This window comes from Peromyscus californicus, unplaced genomic scaffold (genome assembly GCF_007827085.1).
Source record: "Peromyscus californicus insignis strain IS unplaced genomic scaffold, ASM782708v3 Scaffold_16__1_contigs__length_79575227, whole genome shotgun sequence".
Taxonomy (NCBI): domain Eukaryota; kingdom Metazoa; phylum Chordata; class Mammalia; order Rodentia; family Cricetidae; genus Peromyscus; species Peromyscus californicus.
This window is the reverse complement of record NW_026294458.1, coordinates 68618075-68641654: the sequence shown is the minus strand read 5'-3', so window position 1 is coordinate 68641654 and position 23580 is coordinate 68618075. Positions and strand designations below refer to the sequence as shown.

Here is a 23580-nt window from a genome sequence, read left to right as displayed (position 1 = left end):
GAGTGAGTCAGACAACGCTCTCTGACTTAGAACTGAGCAGCCAAGTATTAGACAGAGTGGTGGTTTTGACTACATTCTGGTGGTGGTCTGAATGAAGATGGCCTTCACAGGTCCATGTTTCAATATTTGATCCCCTCTTGGAGGAACTGTTTGGAAAGGAAGGATCAGGAGGTGTGTCCTTGTTGGAGGAGGTGTGTTTCTGAGGGCAGGAATTGAGTTCAAAAGCCAACACCATTTCCAGTGCTCTTTCTCTGATTCATGGTTGTAAGATCAAGATGTGAGCTCTGGGCTAGGCCATGGTGGTGAATACCTTTAATCCCAGCACTCAGGAGGCAGAGGCAGGCAGATCTTCTGTGAGTTCAAGATCAGCCCCGTCTACAGAGTGAGTTCCATGACAGCCAGAGCTACACAGAGAAACACAGTCTCAAAAAACAAAAATCAAAACGAAAGATGTGAGCTGAACAATTCCTTTCTCTGTCATCTGGACTCTAACCCTCTGAAACTGTAAGCCAAATTCAACACTTTCTTTTAAGTTGCCTTGTTCGTGGCATATTATCACAGCAACAGAAATGAAACTAAGACAACTCTGCAGGAAGATGTATCTATGAGTTGTAATTACTAATCCAGGTCTCATTAAAAAGACAACAAACTGACAACTTGTTTCGCATACAAGATAGATGAAAATTCTTGAAGGAAAAAAATGGCTAAAATTACCAAAGAAGCAAAGAAGCCACATGCACAAGGCCAGTTAAAAAATTTTTCCCTACTGAATTCGCCTTTCTGTCTGCATAGGGGGACAGGTAGGGAAGAAAGGGGCAAATAAGAACAAAGCAAGATTGGGACTAGAGAAATGGCTTAGTGGTTAACAGCACTGGCTGCTCTTCTGAAAAGCTAGGTTCGATTCCTAGCGTTTTCGGGGCAGCTCACAACCTTCTAGAACTCCAGTCCCAGGGAATCTGATGCCCTCTTCTAGCCTGTATGGGTACCAGGTATACATGTGGTGCACAGACAGACATGTAAACAAAACACCTATTCACATAAGTAAAATTTCAAGAAAACAAAAAACATAGTGCTAGCTGCCACCATTGTACATGCTAACTAAATTTTTTAATTAAAAAGAACAAATCAGTAAATATACAAAAATTTTAAAAAAACATAATTTTCCTTGTAGTTACCCACTTTGGCTTGCTTTTTGGCTTGCTTCTTTGCTTTTTTCTGTATGTGCTTGCTTGTTCCTGAAGGAATATCACTTCTTGTTTTCATATAGCTGTCATCTTTTTCTTCCTCACTGTCTTTATCTTCTTCCTCCATTGTCTTTTTCACATTTTTATCATTTATATTTTTCTTACCACTCTTAAAATATGTAGAAAAAACAAAATATTACCACTACTGTTTGGTGAAGGAAAATTCATGTAGCTTTATGTTTTACCCCCTTACCATCTTTTTAAAGATTTCTTTATTTTTCATGTACATTGGGGTTTTGCCTGCATGTATGCCTGTATAAGGATACCAAATCCCCTGGAACTGGGGTTACAGACAGTTGTGAACTGCCCAGTGGGTGCTGGGATTGAACCTGGGTCCTCTGAAAGAGCTGCCAGTGCTCTTAAACTGCTGAGCCATCACTCTAGCCCCCATTATCATTTTTTATTTCCACAATATATGAAAAGTTATAAAAGACAACAATCATCACATGCTGAGAAAATATGAAACACAACAGCAAACAGGCAATATCAGGGGCTGAAGAGATGGTTCAGCAGTTAAGAACAGCACTCATGTCAGGTGACTCACAATCACCCATTGCTCCAGCTCCAGGGTTTCAAAGGCACCTGCAGTCAGGTGCACATACCCCCCCACACACACCATACACACACAAACAATTGTCTCAAACAAGCAGTAGCATGTGTAAGTTTATTAGTAGAAATGAATATAATGAATTATATTGGATGCATGCCATAGCATGTTGTATAGATGTCCTTTTGTAAATGTACTTTGTTTAAGTGGTTTCTGTATCACACCACAGAATTCCTGTTTGTTTTTTTCTTTTTCTGCATGTAAATGATAATTTTAGAGAAAGTAAATAAAGTTATTTTGGTAAGACTTTTAATTACTCTAAGCAATAGGGCAAAAGGTTCCTAACTCATATGGACTTGAATAATGATTTATTCCACATTCACTTATTTACTTAGAGATAGGGTTCTCAATGTGTCATTCTTGCTAGCCTAGAGCTCCTATATAGAAAAGGCCAGCCTTGAATTCAGAGATATGCTTGTCTCTGAGATTAAAGGCATGGAAAACCATGCCCGGCAATGTTCTTTTATATCATATAACCACTTAAAAGGAACCAAATTAATATGATATAAAACTAAGATAATAATTTCCACACAAGACTAGAAGGTACTTGTGGTTGGCCTCAAATAGTGAAAACAGAGAAAAAAATACTTCCCTATGTGTAACACAATCAAGATAATACCTACATAGAATTCTAGACACAGCTTTTTAATAAAGAATATAGTCCATTTTTTTTTTTCAAATCCTAAAATTCCATCTCTAACAGACCCTGGAAAAGTTCTTCATAGGCTGACTGGTAAAACATACATCCTTAAAAAGTATGAGAGTGTTCCTCATAAAATCTAACAAAGGCAAAATAATAAACACATAAGTAAATAAATTGTTTGATAAAATAAAATATCCTTACCTGATCATCTAAAACTGGGAGAGACAAATCAAGGAAAGATTCATGCACCAAGGAGACCTTAACAAACCAAAGAGGCAATGTAAGGAAAAGGAAAAAAAAAATCATGTTAATCTTACTATTAGATTATCCCCATCCTGGAAAGAAAGACACATTAAATATTACCTATTAGGATTCCTCTCCCACCACCAGTGATGAAGGGTAGAAGGTCAGATTTAATAACCAAAGGATTAAAAAATTTTGAAATTGCCCGGCGGTGGTGGCGCACGCCTTTAATCCCAGCACTCGGGAGGCAGAGGCAGGCGGATCTCTGTGAGTTCGAGGCTAGCCTGGGCTACCAAGTGAGTTCCAGGAAAGGCGCAAAGCTACACAGAGAAACCCTGTCTCGAAAAACCAAAAAAAAAAAAAAAAAGAAATTTTGAAATAAAAAAAAAAAATTACAGAATGTTGAGGACCTTGAGTTGGGAAAAGAAATTAAAGTCACTGTAATTTATATCAAAGGTTTTAGGGGTGCTATGTTTCCAGTGAAGAACCATACACAGCAATAAAGACTATTCTGTAAGGGCTGGACATGCAGGTACACACCTATCATCCCAGTACTCAGAAGGCTGAGGCAGGATGCATCCTGCGGTGTGTTCCTAGCCAGTCTGGGATACACACCAAGACCTCATCTCAAAACAAACCAACCATACCATATTTAATTATATACTTCTGTTTTAGAAAAGAATCGAGATTGACTGTCCTCAGTGAGCATTAATGCCTAAGTCCACTACACATGACATCTACTTACAGTCCTGCATTCATCACACATGATTGTACTAGTTAGTTCGCCACCAAAGATGCGGTCCACAAAACTTGGGATTGTTTTTTTCTTTTCATAATCTATAACAACAAAAAAAATTACAATTATTTCTTAAAATTAATTGAGAAAAGTTTAAATTACTTATCTAAATTTTCATTTTTTTTTTTTTTTTTTTTGGTTTTTCGAGACAGGGTTTCTCTGTGTAGCTTTGCGCCTTTCCTGGAACTCACTTGGTAGCCCAGGCTGGCCTCGAACTCACAGAGATCCTCCTGGCTCTGCCTCCTAAATTTTCATTTTTAATGTCCTGTCACTAAACATTTTTTCCACTATTCATAATTATGTGTTGTATTTGTAAGCTGTGGAAATTAGCAGTTTATATTCTACCACTGAGCAAACAATTAACACAACCACCTTGTTATAAATAATATATATTGTTCTATCTAAAGTCTATTTATTAGTAAGGAACAAACTGGAAGTCAGTGAGACTTTCTTTATATTACCATGTCAGTAAAATGACAAGATCAGGGGGCTGGGGAGATGGCTCAGTGGTTCTGAGCACTCACTGCTCTTCCAAAGGTCCTGAGTTCAATTCCCAGTACCCCTATGGCAATTCACAGCTGCCTGATGCTCTCCCTCTTCTGGTGTGCAGATGTATATACATGCTGACAAAGTACCCATAAACAGAAAATACATAAATATTTTTTAAAAAGTGACAAGACCAGACTCTGCTAGCTGATCCTACTGCTGCCTTGTTCCAGCATGAACACTTGAATACAACAGTACTGATAAAGAGATTGCAGCTTAAAAAAAGAAAAAAATGCATAAGTTGGTTGGTGAGCTCTAAAATTGACTTTTTTGTAATTAAAAATAAAACAAAACAAAAAAACAGAGAACTACCAGCACAATGTTCCCTTTGATTTTCTACAGTCCTAGCAATATTTTTGACATGTTTAAAGTCAGAGTATTTTTAATATCTAATCATTTAATTTTCAAAGTTCATGAAATGTATAAGCATAACTCAAATGGTATGTGCCCATATGCAGAAAACCACTTTTACAACAGCCGGTTCAGTAGGCATTGTTTTGTTACTGGTCAGGCTCTACTGGATGCCAAGGAAGCAGAGTGTTATGAGCTGACTGGAGCCTGAGCTTTACAATACTGTATCCCTTAGTCACCATGGCTACTTACATTTAACAAAAATTAAATAAAAATCAAAATGTAGTTCTTGTGAGTCATGTGTCAAATTCGCGGTAGCTACATATAGGTAGGTAGTTGTGTCTCGGCAGGAAAGCATGCAGGAGAATTCCTATGAACAAAGCCAAGTGTGATGGCTCACACCCATAATTCCAGCACTTAAGAGGCTGAGGTAGAAAGATCTGTGAGTTCTAGACCAGTCTGAGCTAGAGTAAGACCCTGTCCTTAAATCCTTAAATGACACACAAGAGCTAAGCCAGCCTTATGACTAATAATCAGCTATTGATAAGTCAAACTAGTATCATTCATTTACTGTTTGTTAATTATAATTCAATTTCTGAAAAATAAAGTTGTGATGTTATATTAATTCTATCTTTATAGATTTCAATATATTAATGCATAAAAAGAACATTTCACAAGTTAAATTTCTCCAAAATATTGACCACTAGAGGACCAATTAATTTAAAACTCATGGTAACATGGATAAACTGTGTTTAAAATACTTCTGGGTTTCAAATATATGCACCAGTAGTCTTGTCCTAAGGTACAGAAGAATTCAACTATAGTGTTTTAGTTCAAAAAGTCAGACATTACCTTTAACTTTATTTTTTACTTCTTCATCCAATTTTTCAGTAGAATTACCAAATGCTTTAAGAATTCCTTTACTCACTCTCTAAAAGTAATAAAATGAATATATATATACTATTAAATTTTAAAGTTATTTTCCTTAGAAAATATGTAATAAATTCAAGAAAGGATAGAGATGTAGCTCCCCGAATTTACTGAGATAATCACATTTTCAAAATTAATTCAAGGAGCTAAGAAAAGTTATGCCTATTAAGCCTATAAAACAAACTTCTGAATACAGGTATGCTCTTAGCATTTCGAGACCTTCAACCTATTCAACACTGCTTTTCAGAGCATGCTGCCACCTCAAGAAGACACTGAGATGCTTAGTGCTAGCGAGGCCACACCACAGCTACAAGAACCAGCTCTAACACTTACTGTCCTGCTGTGTCATTACTAAGTGACTTGAACTATGCATGGAACATCTCTATACCAACCTATGGGATAAGAAAATAATCTACCTCATAGGATGGTTGCAAGAACTAGGTAAGAAGATTCATATGAAACAGAGATGTGCCTGGGGTAAGTGCAGAATTAAAGGAATTATTACTGCTGTTACTAGTGCAATTAATTAAACTCATACTTCCAAAATGCATCATATAGCCTGGTAATTAACCAAAGTTTGTAACTATAAAAACCATCCCCAGACTCTTGGTAAAGTGACCTGTTTCCCAGATCCAGCACTTGTATTAAACCAAATCAGAGAAAGAATGTGCTGCAACAAGGACTGTTTGGGGAGAAATGCTTTCCAGTGTTGTGCATCTCTCTGGTGGAGTCTAGTGTAAAAGAGCCCTAACGTCGGTATGGCTGCAACATGAAGTAAATAAACACTTATTCTAATGAAGAAGCATATTGGCTGGAAAACCTGGGATAAGTAAGTGTTTTAAAGCACAGTGGCCTCTGTGACTGGCAGGAAAAGGCAGGCGAGCCCATGAGATTACAATACAGGATTCTCAGAGTATGCTAACTTGGTGTTCTTCCGCTCTCATCCCATCCAGTAAGTAGCGAAGTAGCTCCTGGCTGTCTTGTTGCTGGTACCCTTTAAAACGTGTTGCTCTGCAGAAAAAAAAGCAACAATGAGTCTACTACTTTACAAAGTTAACTTTAAAGTCTTAGAATTACATCCAAAGTCACAGTGTCAGAGTTTTCACAAAACGTGTGTCTGCTATAAGAACACCTGAGGCAGATTTAATTAGATCTGCTTTAAACTGGAATGGAGTGTTTGTTCAGTTGGTTCTGATGCTCAGTCTTAAACTCTTTTCTCAGCATATTACTGATGCACTGAAAGCACAATCAAGTGGATACTCACTTTTTACAGACCTGAGAAAAGAGCTCCTTAGGCGTCACAACTCGCTTTTTGTTCTCTTGCATCTCATTAAGAAACTGGCTCATGGCTAAAGTAAGAGGACCCGGAGGCTCAAGGTTCACTTCTAAAGGTTCCTGAAAATAGGCATAAAAACTATTTTACTCCAACGTTAGAATCATTTACTTCCCCAAAATGTAACAAACCAATGATATTGATGGAGCTGCCCAATGTAAATATCTGAAAAACACCAAGAGATCAAAAACTTTCTGTTCAAAAAATTCAGCTCTGGGCCAGGGAAAGGCTCAGTGGTGGAATCACTTGCTGGGCATGCCTGACAACCTGAGCTCAATCCCCAGAACCGGTGTGAAGGTGGAAAGCTGGAGAGATAGCTTAGAGGTTGAGCACTGGCTGATCTTCCAAAGGCCCTGAGTTCAATTCTCAGCAACCACGTGGTGGCTCAGAACCATCTATAATGGGATCTGAAACTCTCTCATACCTAAAAAATACATAAATAAATAAAATTAAAAAAAAAAAAAAGAATCCACTCCATGAAGTTGTCCTCTGACCTCCTCCACATGCATACCATGGCATAACTCACACACACACACACACACACACACACACACACACACACACACACCCCTCATATACACACACACACACACACCACACAAACACACCTCATACAAATGATAATAAACATTCTTTAAAGGAAAATTGAGCTCTATCTTAGTTTTAAATGGATAGGAATTTATTACCTAAGAATTAAGAAAGCAGAGGCAAAATATATCTAACAATAATGGAGAAGGTAAAATGTATTTGACTACATAGCACTTGGGTCACGGTGAAAATGTCAAAAACAACAGTGCAGGCTGGGCTTCACAATGATCAACATTCCCAAGATGGAGGTAGAACACACACACAAAACAAACAAACAAGAAAGCATGGCATGCTCATAGCAAGCAAACATAAGGTCCTTGTAACAGCTATTAGTTCTAAATTGTTTATCTGAAATAAAACCAAAGAAAAAGGGCAGAGATGAGTTTCAATTCCTTAAAACAACTTGGAATATAGAAATTTACCAAGAAGATACTTAGAAAACAATTTTTATTTATTTTTTAACATGTATTTATTTTGTGTATAGAAATAGGTATACATGATGTTTTGTGGCAAGTGCGGAAATCAGGAAAAAAATCTGGGGAGTGAGTTCTCATCTTCCACCATGTCAGTCCCAAGGATTGGCCTCAGATCATCAGGCGTGGCAGCAAGGAACTTTGACCACAGAGACACCTTCCTGGGTCAATTCGTGTAAAAAAAAAAATCTGGCTTAGCATAGTGGCATACAACTCCAATCTCAGAACTTGGAAGGATAACACAGAAAGCCTGCCAAGATTAGAGGTCAGACTGGGATACAGACTGTCAGGCCAGCCAGGGCTATATAGCAAGAACCTTTCTTAAAATGAGTAAGAAATGGGTGTGATGGCGCATGCTTTTAACCCCAGCACTCAGGAGGCAGAGGCAGAGGCAGGTGGATCTCTGTGAGTTCAAGGCCAGCATGGTCTACATAGTGAATTCCAGAACAGAGCTACAAAGGGAGACCCTGCCTCAAAAATAAAAATAATAAAGTTAAATTGGATCAAATACATACTGTTAGTGCCAGATCAGGTGGCTCTATTTTTATAATTGTTCCGGACATTTTCACTTCTTTCAGTAGTTCTCTAAGCACTGGTGTTTGGGACAAATTCTGCAATGCAGGATGGAAACAAAGGGCAGTTAATTACATAATCAAGTCATTCAAACACTTAGGTGTTTCTTCTGCCCAAACAGAAAACCACAACCAACACTGACTCTTCTTTACCTCTCTACCTAGGAGAGGAAACATTACAACACGCTCTTCTCCCCACTCTCCCTGGCTCATGTAATCATGTTTGAGGGCACATATTTCTTCTCCATGACTGGGACGGAAGTACCCGTTCCTACATCCCAACAATAATTCTCACCACCACTTGCTATCATTCCGACTACTTATTTCTTTCTGTTCCGGGCCAACCCATGTTTCCCTGATTCAAACTCTTGCCTCATGAAGGCAGGGGCCATGACTGCTTAAAACTCCAGACTACCAGTGCTTACCAGTGTTTTGGTACATGCAATAAACACTTGCTACTTTGAATATACAGGAATTTACACAGGGAGGATACAACTCAACTCTAAGTTTCAGAGCCTGCGGGAAGAATATAACTTTGTCACCTGCATAACGGCATTGAAGAAACAAGTATTTCCCAAATTACTGAGTCCTTTCACGGTTATCTGGGAAGCAGAGTCCATGGGAATATTTTCTTTAGCCATGTTTTCCGATTTCTCTCTCTCTTGTTCATTTTTACTCTCTTTTTCTAATTTTTTATTTTCAAGTTCAATGTGTTCATTATCTTTCTCTGATTTAAAAAGGAGAAAAAGAAGATTTGGCAAAGTATAGAATATGCCCATGCCAAATGTAACATTTCATTGAGAATATTGTACTAGAATTTTTTTATTTTAACTAGTATCGATTACTGGCATCTATTTGACTGATATTTAATAAGTAGTGGCAAACTCACAGAAGTGACAAACATTCAGAATTGATGATATAAACAAGATTGACAAGTGTAAAAGCAGCTTATACTTTTACATCCCTTTATTACATAAATATTCTTTATACATGAATATATATATTACCATGTAGAATTAGAACACAAAATAAGAATAAAAGCATATGTTTAAATGAATTCCACTAACCAAAATTCAATTCTGACATAAATAAGCAAATCTAGCTTTAAAAAGATATTTGTCAACACAAAAACTTAAAGCAAATGATGTACACCATGCCGATTTATTTACTTCTCAGGAAGTGTCTCAGAATCTGTTAGAAAATGCCACAAAGGGAGCTAGGGACGTAAGTTAGAAGGGTACCTGCTGCCTAGCATACATGAAGCCTAGGGTTTGATTTCTTCTTCTTTTTTTTTTTTCCGGAGCTGAGGACCGAACCCAGGGCCTTGTGCTTGCTAGGCAAGCACTCTATCATTGAGCTAAATCCCCAACCCCCGGGTTTGATTTCTAGCACCTCATAAAACCCAAGAGTGGCGGTGCACGTCTGTAAGCCTAGCACTTGAGAAGAGAAGACAGAAGGATGCAAAGCTCAGTGTCATCCTTGACTACATGTAAGGTCAGTAAGGGCCACAGAAGACCCTACCTCTAGCCCGACATGGTGACGTACACCTTTAATCCCAGCACTTGGGAGGCAGAGGCAGGTGAGCCTAGGTAAGTTCCAGACTAGCCAGGGTACAAGAGACCAGAGTCTTCAAAACAACAAACCACAATCTGTCTAAAAACAAATGTGTGTTTGTGTTTGTTTTACTTAACAAATAGACTGAAATTTTTCTATTACAAAATATACCACTAATTACAGTATAGTTAAGTGTATAGGCATTCCCTGGAAACCTGCTTCCCACACGGGTCAAGAAATGGGGTAGGCAATCTTCACTGTCCTTCCTACCCTCCAATTTCAGTCCCCTAATTTTATCCCGTTTTGTAGCAGACCATCTCTGTGGCCTCTTCCTCTCTTCCCCCATTCCCAGGGCTCTAGGCAGATCTTCTCCTACAGCCTCCCTCCCACACTTCATCCCTCTGTCTCAGGCTCATAACAGCAGGAAGCACTTCCTGGAAAGTGAATGGCCAAGATAGCCAGGGGATCAGGTAGGTGATCTTTACTCTCCCTCCTGTCTTCCAACTCCAGTTCCCCAGTCTTCTCCCCAGCTTTGTAGCAAACAATCTGCTCTAGCCTCTCCTTCCTCTCCATGCCCATTCCCAGAGGACTACACAGACTTCCTAGCACACTCAGCTTTCCTTCCTCCTGTGGACCCCCTCAGCACCACCCCCTTCTAGGCCATCCCTATTCCTTTGTGTCAACTCCCAATACCTAGAAACACTTTCTACCTGGGATCCAAAGTGACCAGACCTGACAGGGTCTCAGAAGCACTCCCTATCAGGCAACCCACAGCCACCACAATCTCCTGAGATTCTGGAGCACAGGGCTAGCAGGGGTCTATGCCAGATGGGGTCCCAGTACTGAGAGTGGAAATAGACGCATGACCCCATCCCTAACCCAGAAGCTATCTCCAATCGATAACCACTCAAAAATGAAAATTTCGCCTCACTAGGCAGGCCAACCACTCTTAGAAGCAAGCCCCATGTCAGCAGTGCATGACCAACACAAAACAAACTCCACAGTACTCGGGAGGTTCTTTGTTTCCTAATGTTTTATTAGGGCTTGTTTTTTCCCCTTACTGGTCCTGTGAGTGTCTATTATGATTTCTAGTTTTGTGGTTTTATGAGATTTCTATGTATGTGAATATGTGTGTTTCTGCAGCTATATGTGCTTCTTGTGATTTTCCTTTGGATGTTTTTCTTATGTTTGTTTTGTCCTTTTCCAATTTTTTTCTTTTACCTTGTTTTATTATAATTATTTAGATTTGTTTGTTTTCTAAAGAGAGAAAGGGTGCAGATTCGGATGGGAGGAGATGTGAAGAGAATCTTAGAGGGGCTAGGGATTAGGAGAGGGGAAACTGTAATCAGAATATATTGGATTAAAAAAAACTACTTTCAGTAGAAGAAAAATAGAAAACAAAAAGAAAATCCTTATGATTCCATCTCTCTCTCTCTCTCTCTCTCTCTCTCTCTCTCTCTCTCTCTCTCTCTCTTACTACATGGTCTGTAGTAAGTTCTGAGCCAGAGTTATGACAGCAGTGCCTACTTCCTTTGACCTTTGATGACCTTAGTCCAGGTCCTTCAATCACATATGACTAGATCGTTTCTCACATACTATTTAATTGTAACATCAAACTCTCAGTTTAAAATGCGTCACAGCTAATATCACCTGCTATATGCAATACTAGAGGTAACAAATTAACTGGGTGTAGGGTCATACACCTGTAAACTCAGTAAAAAGAAGGCTGAGGCAGGTGATTCACAAACTCAAGGCCAGCCTTACCACAGAAAGATGTGATCTCAAAAAGTAAATGAATGGCTGGGTTGCTGGTGTACATCTTTAATTCCACCACTTGAAAGGGCAGAGACAAGAGGATTTCTCTGAGTTCAAGGCCAGCCTAGTCTGCATAGAAAATTCCAGAATAGCCAGGACTACAAAGAGACCCTGTCTTAAAAAAAAAAAAAAAAAAAAAAAAGAGGAATGAATGAGTGCGTAAATAAAAGCAGCTACGCAAATCTCCATTGCTGTATCTATAGGAAACCAACTGTTTTACCTGGCTTTGGAGCTGTAGTACCAGCTTGTCTCCTAACATAATCAACCACTTGGCCCAATCGGTTTGAACTACAGTATTTGACCTCCTCATCACACTTGTAACACCTGTAAGAGGAGACAAAGTCATTTACTCTGGAGAACCAAAGATGTTTAACTGTCAAAGAATTCTACTAAAAATAAGGAAAGTAGGGATGGCAATGGCTCAGTGGATAAAAGTTGTCCTCTGTGCTCCACATGCACTGTGACCAGCCTGGACCTGCACCAGAGTGCTCACACATGTGTACATATGCATATAATACGGATACATCATGAACATAATGATCTAAGAAATGCAGAGAGAGCTGGGCAGTGGTGGCACACACCTTTAGTCCCAGCACTCGGGAGGCAGGGGCAAGCGGATCTCTGTGAGTTCGAGGCCAGCCTGGTCTACAGAGTGAGATCCAGGACAGGTACCAAAACTACACAGAGAAACCCTATCTCAAAAAAAACAAAACAAAACAAAACAAAAAAATCTTAAAATCTTAAAAATGTGTTCTCTCTAATACAACTAGGTGTATATTTAAGACTGATTTATTAATAAAATTCACTATAATTACACTACATGTAACTATCATGGAAATTCCAAATTCAAGGTACATCATTAAAATCAAAGGGTGTTTTTTGTCTTTTCTTTTCTCCATATGAGGTTCTAGGAATGGAGCACAAGGTCTCGTGCATGCGAGGCAAGTGCTCTGCAGCTGAATTACACTCTCAGTCGGTTAAGTCTTTTCTGGTCTGGGGAGATGGCTCAGTGTATAAGAGCACTGCCTACACAGCGTGAGGATCTGAGTTTGACTCCCAGTATGCCTGCATTTGCCTGTAACTCCAGTTACAAACCAACAGGAAAGCCAACAACCTTCCCCTTCAATGAGAAAGACTGTCTCAAGGCTGTAAGGTGGTGAGCGACAGAGAAAGACACCATTACGGCCTCTACATAAGCAGCATGCACACTCATGCATGCACTACACTATACACAGTCTTTTACATGCATTATTTAAACTACAGACTTATGCCAACAAAATCGAATTTTCCAAGTGACAGATGATATTCAGCGAATATATGATGTAAAGATGGTTTTTAATGAAATAAAAATGTTTTAATAATGTCACAATTTAGGAGACACAACATAATGGCCTGACAATGGTTTTGTGGAAATTAATTATCCTTTTACTATATTCTCATTTATTTGAAATTTGTTCTTGCTGCCCCTATCTTTAAACTAAAAACATCACCACAAGAAAAAGAAAGAAGTGTCTTCTATATACTTGTTTTTGTGCTTGTGCAGTACTATAAGACAAATGAATGTGAGTTTACTTTTCTTGCTTTTAAATATTTCCCAACAGTTTCATTCTCTAGTATTTTGAATAATCTCTAGTCAGTCAGCCCAGGAGTTGAAGCTCACCAGACGCTCCAATTGTCCAAACTTAGCACCAGATAGTGAGGCTCCGATCTTGGTGTCGAGTAGTGCTTCAAGGCATGCTGCTCTTGAGAATCTCTGCCACAGCCCTAGGGAGCAATAATCATATGAATCAAAGCCACAGAACTCACCAAATTAATTTATAACCCATAGGGAATAGAGAAGCACTTCAAGAACTTTTGTCATTCTTACAATTTTAAAAATATAGCCGGGCGGTGGTGGCGCACGCCTTTAATCCCAGCACTCGGGAGGCAGAGCCAGGCGGATCTCTGTGAGTTCGAGGCCAGCCTGGTCTCCAAAGCGAGTTCCAGGAAAGGCGCAAAGCTACACAGAGAAACCCTGTCTCGAAAAACCAAAAAAAAAAAAAAAATAAAGTGTTAGGCGCTAGTGAAGACAGTTCAAACCCTGAATGTGATTCCCCAGGACCTACTGGGAGGAGAATACTTACTCCTTCCAGCTGTCTTCTGACCTCCACTTGTACACTGGGACATGATCCATCCTTCACTCACCCCCCCACACACATACATATACAAAATAAATAAACACGTTTAAAAAAAAAAGTAGACGCTATAGAGTCTGATTTTTTTTGAAACTCAAATATCCATAGGCAACTGATGATATTCAAGGAAAAGTACACTTTAGCATTAAAATTACTCTTCCTTTCCAACTTCTTGTACTTTCCTGTCTGCGTTAAACCCCGTGAACACAGTGGTAGTACATTTGCCTTGTGCAACAAGTCTCTGCTTCTGTCCCCACCACACCCACCCACACCCACTCCACTCAAACCCCCATAAATCAGATCTGCTTTGGACTCCATAAGAGCCACTACAAAGGTTCTCTTCAGCTTCTTCCATCACATGCTTATTTTCCAGCTTAATGTTCCTAGAAGAATAGTCTCTTTTATGTACCGTTCAACACGAAAATGAGTTGTTCTCTGAACTCCTGAACAACACCTCCCTCAACCTTCCTTCCCAGTTAACTCCATGTTCTCTTATTTGGCTAAAATATACTCAGTACTTTCATGTTATTCCTTTAGTCTTGGAATCCTTACCATCACTGCCACCTGAACAAACCCCACCCACAGACCCTGCTTCAAAAGCCACCTCCACTAGCCACCTAAGCTCATCCATTTATAAGAAAAAACTATCCTCTCCATACAAAATTTCCAGAACTTTGGGACTCTGAAAAGGCTGCCAGTGGGACTGTGGAAATGACTGGACAAGGGCCATACAACACACACATGAGATACTGAAATTATCTGTACTTTAACTGTGGATATGGAATCTACACCAATGAAAGAATGGCATACTACACAGACACCCACACACACCTAGAACTAAGACTAGAAATCAAAGTTGATGAATTTTATCAATGTCAAAATTTTAGCTATGGTATTACATAAATTTTGTAAAATATTACCACTGGGAAAAATTGGGGAAAATGTGTAAGAGTATTGTGCTAATTTTTACGAGTGTAATTACATTTGAATCTGTATATTTTATTATCTCTGTATAATATTATCTCTGTACAATATAAGATTATCTCTGTATAATTTTCAACTTTTTAATAATTGAGGGTGGGCTTGATATGGCTCAGCCACAAAGAGTGCATATTGCTTCTCCAGTTCAGACCCAGAACATCAGGTGGCTCACAACTGCTGTAATCCTAGTTCCAAGGGTTGTGACAACCTCTTCTGGCCTCCATGAACACCTGCATTCAGGTGCACATACCTACCACAGACACACACAATACACTTAATTAAAAACAAATCTTAGGGGGCTGGAGAGATAGCTCAGAGGTTAAGAGCGTTGGCTGCTCTTTCAGAGTTCCTGAGATCAGTTTCCAGCAATGGCATCTGGTACCCTCTTCTGTCCTGCAGGCATACATGCAGGCAGAACACTATATACATAATAAATAAATCTTTTAAAACATAAAATAAAAATAAATAAATCTTAAAATATTTGGTTTTTATGTTAAAAGTATTTTTATTTTAAAAAATGGAGCAAAAGCCAGGTCTCTGTGTCCTTACTGGGGAGCCAGCGGTCCCGACAAAAAGGTCTGACTACACAGCTGCCTTGTTGAAGATTATAATTTCTCTCCAGGAAAAGGGCCTGTTCTGCATTGGCACAAAGGCCTAGCCCCTTTCCTCTACTCAGGGCACATCCCAAGGACCAGCGTCATTCTGCAGTGGACTATGCTCTGCTGCAACCGTTTCCTCATCTCTCTCTGCCTATTCCTACTCCCTCACTGTTACAGCCATGGTACCTAAAAGAACCCTCCCAAAATACCAACATACAAAAAATTTAGTCTCAGAATCAGCTGGTCAGAGAACATGACCCATACCCGCTGCCAATGGCCAGACGAACTGTTTTTATATAAGACCTACTAAAGCCAACTCAGAGCTTTCTAAAATCTCATGTTTACTAAAATTCAAACATACCTGATGGCCACATTTAAGACACAGCCAAACTGAAGGGTCTTCTGCTTCGTCCTCAGGTTTATCTTTCACTTTATTGTCAGTCTTACAGTCTTGGCAGATATTCCATTCCACATTCACTAAAGCTTTTTTCAAATTACCTTGTTCCAACCCTTTCCTAAGGTGTCTACACATTGGTTCTATTAAAAAAAGGGGGTGGGGTGGGAGGGAAGAACAATACATAAGATCAAACTTGGCTTTTTATTGTTCATATTGAATGTATACAAATTTCAACATTAAATTTACTCTGCAAATGAGCTTTCAGACTATCAGAACATTTATCATCCCGATTGACATTTGCTATTACAAGATTATATGAGAAAGACACCTGTGAGTGGTGCTAGCGGTGCTAAGTCAGGGTAGGGCTCTATCAACTGAGCTATATGCCCTCAAAAACACTGGTCCCAAGGAAACTACCATGTCAGTAGGATGAGCAGCACTATCCTATGTCCTGTTTCCCTTTGTGGTACAGGGGAGAGGTTGGGGCCTCACACATTGGACAAACACTACCACTGAGCTACACTCAAACTCTTCTGACAAAGAGTTTTCACAAATTTGAAATTCATTTTTTTAAGATTTATTTCTGTGTATATGTGTGAATGTGTATGGGAGGGTGTACATGAAGAGCTAGCCCAGAGGCCAGGAGAGTGTTGATCTCTTGGAACATTTGTGGGAGACCTGGCTTGTTATGGAGGTGCTGTAATCCAAACTCCAGTCCTTATGACTGACTGCACAGCACACACTCTTAAGAGCCATCTCTCAAGAACAGAAATTTTGTTGTGATGTCATAAATATAATGACATCTACAAAGTCATTTCCATTTATCTAGCTACTTTCACTAAGTAAGGCCTGCTATCATATATCTATTTTGTTAACCTTTGAAGGAAAGGAAGGATGTTCTTCACTCATTCCGTAACATACCCATTACAGGCCAGACACTATGCTAGTTCCCAGAGAACCTAAATGTAACCAAGCCACACCTCTTCCTTCTTGGGCAGCTCATTCTATCAGGAGCAGAAACCAAGGTAATGCATAAGAATTTCTCAACCAACTATCCGACGCAGAAGAAAAGTCTAATGACACAAAAATTTCAAGAAGCAGATGAGACAAAGTACTAAAAGATATTTACAGTAATCAAAGTCTCTGATATTGATTAAACATATCCTATAAACTGTTATATATATTTTATATAAATATATATATATTCATCTCATTTAATCCTCATAATTACCTAGAGGAACACACTACTATTCCTAATGACAAATGAGAAAACAAGTATGTAAGAGCAAATAACTACTAGATGACTACACCAGAATTTGGAGTCAAGTCTTTTTATCTCATACCTCACACTGAAAACTGTCCTCAAATAGTGAAAGGCAACCAGGCTGATGGTGCATATCTTTTAATTCCAGCATTGAGTTTAGGTCAGCCTAGTCTATACATGGAGTTCCAGGCCAGCAAAAACTATATAAAAAGACCCCATCTCAAATAAATAAATAAATACATAAATAAATAGATGGATGGATGGATGAATAAATAAATAAATGTTAACTGAAAAGACTAACTGGCATGTAAAAGTGCGTAAAAAAAAAAAGTGTGCTAACTCCCTAAATGTCAGAGTCATACACTGTACAAAAATGACAGCCAGATTTGAGACTGGAAATCAGGTTAGGGACAAGTGAATAAAGGGCTTTGGAATGAAGGGTTTGAGTTGTTTGATGGAAACTAGAGCCTCAGAAACAAATCAAGTAGCACAACTGGCTTCCTGTTCAATGAACACACATCAAGAAGTTAACACAAATGCAAATAAGGTCATGGAGAAAAAAAAAACACTGAATCCCAGTAAAGAAGTAGAGATTAGGGGGAGGGGAGAAGAACAATCCTTCAAAGCATCAAATAAGCAAAGAGTTTTTCAATTGATACTGTCCAAAACTGGCAAATGTGCAGGAAAACAGACATTTTATTATGCTATTAGGGACCATTATTGTTCCACTGATAACACCAGAAGTTAAAAAGAGTTCTACATCTATAACAATAAAGGAATAGCTAAATGAATTATAACATATGCAGTCATGGTCTTTTATATCAATAAGACATCATGATGATAACACACATGCCAGCAAAATATCCATTAACAGAATATAATAATTTAAAAAGATGAATAGAGAAGGCAAATGACACATACAACAATTATTAAAATAGGGCCAGCCGGATGTGCAAGACTGATGACCTGAGTTTGATCCTCAAAACCCAGTGGCAGGAGAGAAGCTCTTCCTGAAAGTTGTCCTCTAACCTCCACATCCATACTAGGCAGAGGCACTACCCCTCCACACATACATACCACACACATACAATAATAGTAAAATCTAAGTTGGGTTTGGTTGTGCGTGCATTAATCTTAGCACCTGGGAGGCAGGGGCAGGCAGACCTCGGTGAGTTCAAAACCAGTCAGAGCTACACAGTGAGACTGTGTCTTAAAAGAAAAGGGCTGGAGAGATGGTTCAATGGTTAAGAGCACTGGCTGCTCTTCTAGAAGAACTGTGGTTCCAATCCTAGTACCTACATGGCGGCTCACAAAATGTCTAACTCTAGCTTCCAAGGATCCAATACTTTCTTTTGACCTCCACAGGCACTCTCCAGATGTGGTGCACAAAGCATACATGCAGCAAAAAAACCCATTCACATAAAATTAAATATTTAAAAAAATGAATAAATAAGGCTGGAAAGCAGGCTCAGTGGTTCAGAGTACCAGTTGCTCTTCCAAAGGACCTGTGGTTCCAATCCCAGCCCCCACATGGCAGCCAACAACCACCACTATCTACAATTCCAGAAGCTCTGATACCCTCTTCTGGCCTTTACAAGCACTGCATGTACATGGTGCACAGACATACAAGTGGGAAGTACATATAGTAAAAATAAATAAATATTTAAAAATAAATAATAAAGCCCTGACTACATAACAATAGATACATAACTTACACATCATCGAGGGGGTAGGAGAGACAATTCAGCAGTTAAGAGCAATGGCTACTCTTCTAAGAGGTCTGGGTTTGAGTCCTAGCGCCTACATAGTGGCTCACAACCACCTAATATAGGGAATATGATGCCCTCTTTCAGCCTCTGTGAGCACTGCATACACACATGCAGATATACATACAAGGAAAAGCACCCAGTACTGTGGAATGTTCCTTTACACCCTGTGAATATGTGTCACTGTGACTGGGTTAATAAAGAAGCTGACTGGCCAATAGCTGGACAGGTAGAGTTTAGGAGGGACTGACAGAAAAAAGAGAGTGTGAAGGAGAGGAGGACATAGAGAGGAGATGAACTTGTCATACTGAAAAAATGTTATTGAGTCACATGACAGTGCATAGATAAGAAATATGGGTTAATCTGAAATGTAAGAGTTAGCTAGTAATGGGTTGGGGATTTATTTAGCTTAGTGGTAGAGCGCTTGCTTAGCAAGCGCAAGGCCCTGGGTTCAGTCCTCAGCTAAGAGGTAGCTAGTAACAAGCCTGAGCTATTGGCTGAGCATTTCTACTTAATAAGTCTCTGATTGGTTATTTGAGAGTGGCTGCAGAGACACAGAGAAACTCCACTTACACAGTACACATAAAAATAAATTTAACAGAAAACTCATTTATGTATAGTAACAGGCTTTAACAACAAATGGTAAAATATACCTGCAGATTCAGAAGAAGCCTTAACTGGAATACTTTTCCCCTTTGTTCGTTTCTTTCCCATGTTGGCACTTCATGGATTGCTCACTGACACAAAATTAAAATCTAGAAAACAAGATTAACTCAGCTTGACTAAAAACAAAAAGATTAAATATGAAAGAAAAAAATGACTTATATGGTTTACAAGATAAAATTTAACTAAGCCACACTCAATGCTTTGCATGTCTATTGCACTTTACAACTCAGAAACACCACTGGGATATACCATCAAACTTTTAATAATAACTCTTACGTGCATAGAATATACAGTATCATCTTGTTTTTCAGATGACAAAGTTGAGGGGTTTTTATTTTACAAATGTAAAGGTCAAGGGTCCCAATCTTTTTATACCTATCTTGAAATGCTTCAATGCCTAACATTAAAAGATATTCAAATCCTCACTACATCATTACTGTTCTGAAAATAATCCACTAACCGAGTTTGAGATTTTGCAAGATAATTTAAAAACAAACAAAACTATACAATTCTCTGTACTAGCCTGTCTTCTGGGTATGAATGAGGATTGACTGCCCATTTACACTATGTCACCAACAAACCCAATTTGGAAGTTTATGGCTAATCTAACCACACATTAAATCTTTGCCTTTTTAGTTGAAATTTCAAAATTGGAAAATATTAAGAGTGTTAAAAAGAACTGATAAGTCTATCTTGAAATATTGATTTTTTGAGCTGTATTTTATATGCTTCAGAGTAACTTATTAAGGCTAAAAACTCAATGACAGATGCATACTAAATGTTTGGTTGCACAAAAGGTAAGTAGTGTCTGCAGAAAACACTTCCACTTAATTCTTTCTTATAGGTAGGTGTTCTACCACTAAACTACAACCCAGCCCTACTTCCAGTTAATTCTAATCTTAACTTTCATCACCATCTTGGCATTAAGTCTTAGAAATATTCCTTCAGCTCTTGATGAGATAGTGTTATTAAGGTTATTCAAGACATCTGTATTTTAAAAAAAAAGAGAGAGCCACGTGAAGTAATTATCCTGTTCAAGGAAAATCTTCATCCAGCTTTTTGTCCTTTTCAGTGCTGGATACAAATCCAAGCCTTGTATATGCTGGGCAAAATGTTAGGCAACTACTGGACTAAGCCAGTTACCCTTCCTTTACCAAGAATCATCTAAAATATTGGGGAAAAAAATCTTTTTTGAGTCGGGCGGTGGTGGCGCACGCCTTTAATCCCAGCACTCGGGAGGCAGAGCCAGGCGGATCTCTGTGAGTTCAAGGCCAGCCTGGTCTCCAAAGCGAGTTCCAGGAAAGGCACAAAGCTACACAGAGAAACCCTGTCTCGAAAAAACCAAAAAAAAAAAAAAAAAAAAAAATTAAAAAAAAAAAATCTTTTTTGATGGGAGCTAAAGCTTAGCTCAGTGTGTAGAACGATTGCCTACCACACACAAAGTTCTGGCTCAATCTTCAGCACCACACAAGCCAGGTATAGTGGAGCATACCAGCAATCCTAGCATGCAGAAGGCCCAGGAAGCAGGAGTGTCAAGAATTCAAGGTCAGCCAGGTGGTGGTGGCACACGCCTTTACTCCCAGCACTTGAGAGGCAGAGGCAGGTGAATCTCTGTGAGTTTGTGGTGGTGACACACGCCTTTACTCCCAGCACTTGGGAAGCAGAGGCAGGTGAATCTCTGTGAGTTTGTGGTGGTGACACATGCCTTTACTCCCAGCACTTGGGAAGCAGAGGCAGATGAATCTCTGTGAGTTTGTGGTGGTGACACACGCCTTTACTGCCATCACTTGGGAGCAGAGGCAGGCAAATCTCTAGGAGTTTGAGGCTAGCCTGGTCTACAAAGTGAGTTCCAAGACAGCCAGGACTGTTATACAGAGAAACTCCTGTCTCCAAAAAAAAAAAAAAAAAAGAATTCAAGGTTATAAGGTTATTCTCAACTATTATATACTGAGCTTGATGCCAGCCTGGGATATATTGAGACCCTGCCATAAATATAAATAAATAATAAAGGAACACAAAGTATGCAGTGCTATATAAAATACAGTCCTCTTTAAAAAAAAAAGTATCCAAGTTCTCCTCTCCAATCTAACCCCATCTAATCTGTACTACATTAGTGCAAGCTTCATCTTCAAATAATGTCATTTGTATCACACCACTTTAATAAACTCATTAAATAGCCAAAATGTCCAAGTTTATACTCTGGTACTTGTCCCTTTTAATTTGGCCCCAATACGCTAGCAATTCTGACTCTCATACAATTAATGAATTCTAATTAGACAGTGCCCTTCCAAAACCATCATATCTGATTTTCACAATAATATTTTCAATGAGGATATTCACTAAAGGAAGAAAGTCCAGAAACGAAATGGTGAAGAACCCAAGGTAGTAGAGATGCTACAATTCAGTTCTTTGGGTTCTGAGACCACAACTCCTTTTCCTTTCGACCAAGATCATCTCTTCAGTACTTCCTTGTCCCCATCACTTCAGTAACAGCTTTTAGAAAAGGGGAGGGGGCACACGCCTTTCATCCCAGCACTCGGGAGGCAGAGGCTGATGGATCTCTGCGAGTTTGAGACCAGCCTGGTCTACAGAGCGAGTTCCAGGACATGCTCCAACGCTACACAGAGAAACCCTGTCTCCAAAACAAAACAAAACGTGCATTATCCTTGTTCCTTTATCCGTTTCTCTACTGCAGTTAATTGCTTTTCAAATCTATAATCTGAACATCTCTTTGCAGTCTGAAATTTTAGGAGAAAGAACCGGTTCTGGGCAGCACTTCTATGTTGCCTATAGCATAGGTCAATACATAGTAGGTCCTCAAGAAAAACTTCCTGCGTTAATACATCGTACTATCTAAGCCTGGGCATGATGGCACGCACCTTTAATCACAGCACTCCTAAGGCAAAGCAGGCAGTTAGAAAGTTCCAGGCCAGCCAGAGCTACACAGCAAGGCTATCTCAAAAAACTAACAAAAATAAATAAATAAACAAAACAAACAGACAACAACAAAACACGAATAGAACCTGAGAAGAGAAGGCCCAACTTCCGGTGAAAAGCAAAAAGGTAGACAAATAATTAAGTCATGAGCCTACAGTTGTGAAAGCAGCACCAGAAAATCTGGTTTAAGGACTGCCTTTTCCTTTGAGTCAGCAAAGGAAAACTTGAAAGACAGTTTTTAATGACGGCAAGCAGTGGACCCGAGGAGGAGTCAGTCGATGCTCCTGAAGGAGCGACCGTAAAACTCTGACAGCTACGAAGACGCCTGTTGGGTCGTGGGAAAGGGTGCTAGAAAGCATTAGTCCTCCGTCGGGCTATGATCAGGTGAGTTTTCAGATAAGGACGGGCATCGTGGACCAAGGACTCGCTCGCGACTCCATGCTGAAATCACTGAAATCAGAACTACTCTCGTGCCCTCGCAGAGGGAGCCGACTGCTCTGCTCCTCTGCCCTGCCGGGTCTGCCTCTGCGGCGCCATCACAAACGCGTGGGGAAAACCCTTGTCGGCCGGTCTGCCTAAAAAACGTGGCTTTCAAGGGTGGGCAAACGCTGTCACCCACGGCTGACAGCGCCAGCCGCGCTTACAAACCACCGGGTGTCACCGGGCGCTCGCTCGCTCGCACGCCAGCCCTCCCCACCGCCACCCCCGGCCACCTGCCCGGCGCCCGCCGGCCCTACCAACTGCCCGGTGACCACGGGGCCGGCTGCGGACACAGGGCCCCGGGCGGCGGCCCCGCGAGTCACCGGCCGCCCCCGGGACTGACAGCACTCGCAGCCAATGAGGCGGCGGCGCCGGCGGCCCGGGGAGCCCAGAGCGGCGTGGCGGACGGGCCGGGCGAGCGGCGACGACCAGTCCTCACCCGGGACGACGGCGCCCATCACTGCCTTCCGCGACTGGCCCGGAGCCGGCTGCCAGCTCCGCTTCCTCCTGGTGACGACTAGAGAGCTGCACCGCCGGACCAGTCACCTTTCCGGAGAGGCAACTTCCGGGACGCGCGCGGCATTGTGGGAAATGGCTCGGCCCCGGAGGAGCGTTTCGGAC

The 23580-nt window shown here is 40.1% G+C and overlaps 1 protein-coding gene across 4 annotated transcripts in view; it reads right to left on the bottom strand.

Annotated features, from left to right (window-relative positions):
• The window catches only part of Usp16 (ubiquitin specific peptidase 16), a 30257-nt gene extending 6739 nt beyond the window's left edge, over positions 1 to 23518 (bottom strand). The window contains exons 1-13 of one of the 4 annotated variants that reach the window (XM_052741075.1): positions 23399 to 23518; positions 19530 to 19631; positions 15811 to 15986; positions 13356 to 13459; positions 11916 to 12019; positions 8869 to 9053; positions 8270 to 8365; positions 6625 to 6755; positions 6284 to 6371; positions 5283 to 5361; positions 3483 to 3574; positions 2696 to 2752; positions 1180 to 1353 (exon numbers count right to left, since the gene is read on the bottom strand). In XM_052741075.1, the coding sequence (XP_052597035.1) occupies positions 1180 to 1353; positions 2696 to 2752; positions 3483 to 3574; positions 5283 to 5361; positions 6284 to 6371; positions 6625 to 6755; positions 8270 to 8365; positions 8869 to 9053; positions 11916 to 12019; positions 13356 to 13459; positions 15811 to 15986; positions 19530 to 19590 (1347 nt within the window). In that variant the 5' untranslated portion in view covers positions 19591 to 19631; positions 23399 to 23518. Of the gene's footprint in view, positions 1 to 1179; positions 1354 to 2695; positions 2753 to 3482; positions 3575 to 5282; positions 5362 to 6283; positions 6372 to 6624; positions 6756 to 8269; positions 8366 to 8868; positions 9054 to 11915; positions 12020 to 13355; positions 13460 to 15810; positions 15987 to 19529; positions 19632 to 21034; positions 21214 to 22421; positions 22551 to 23216; positions 23292 to 23398 lie in introns of those variants that run through there. The other 3 variants (XM_052741078.1, XM_052741077.1, XM_052741076.1) reach the window with 3 other exon arrangements.
• Positions 23519 to 23580: the final 62 nt, after the last annotated feature.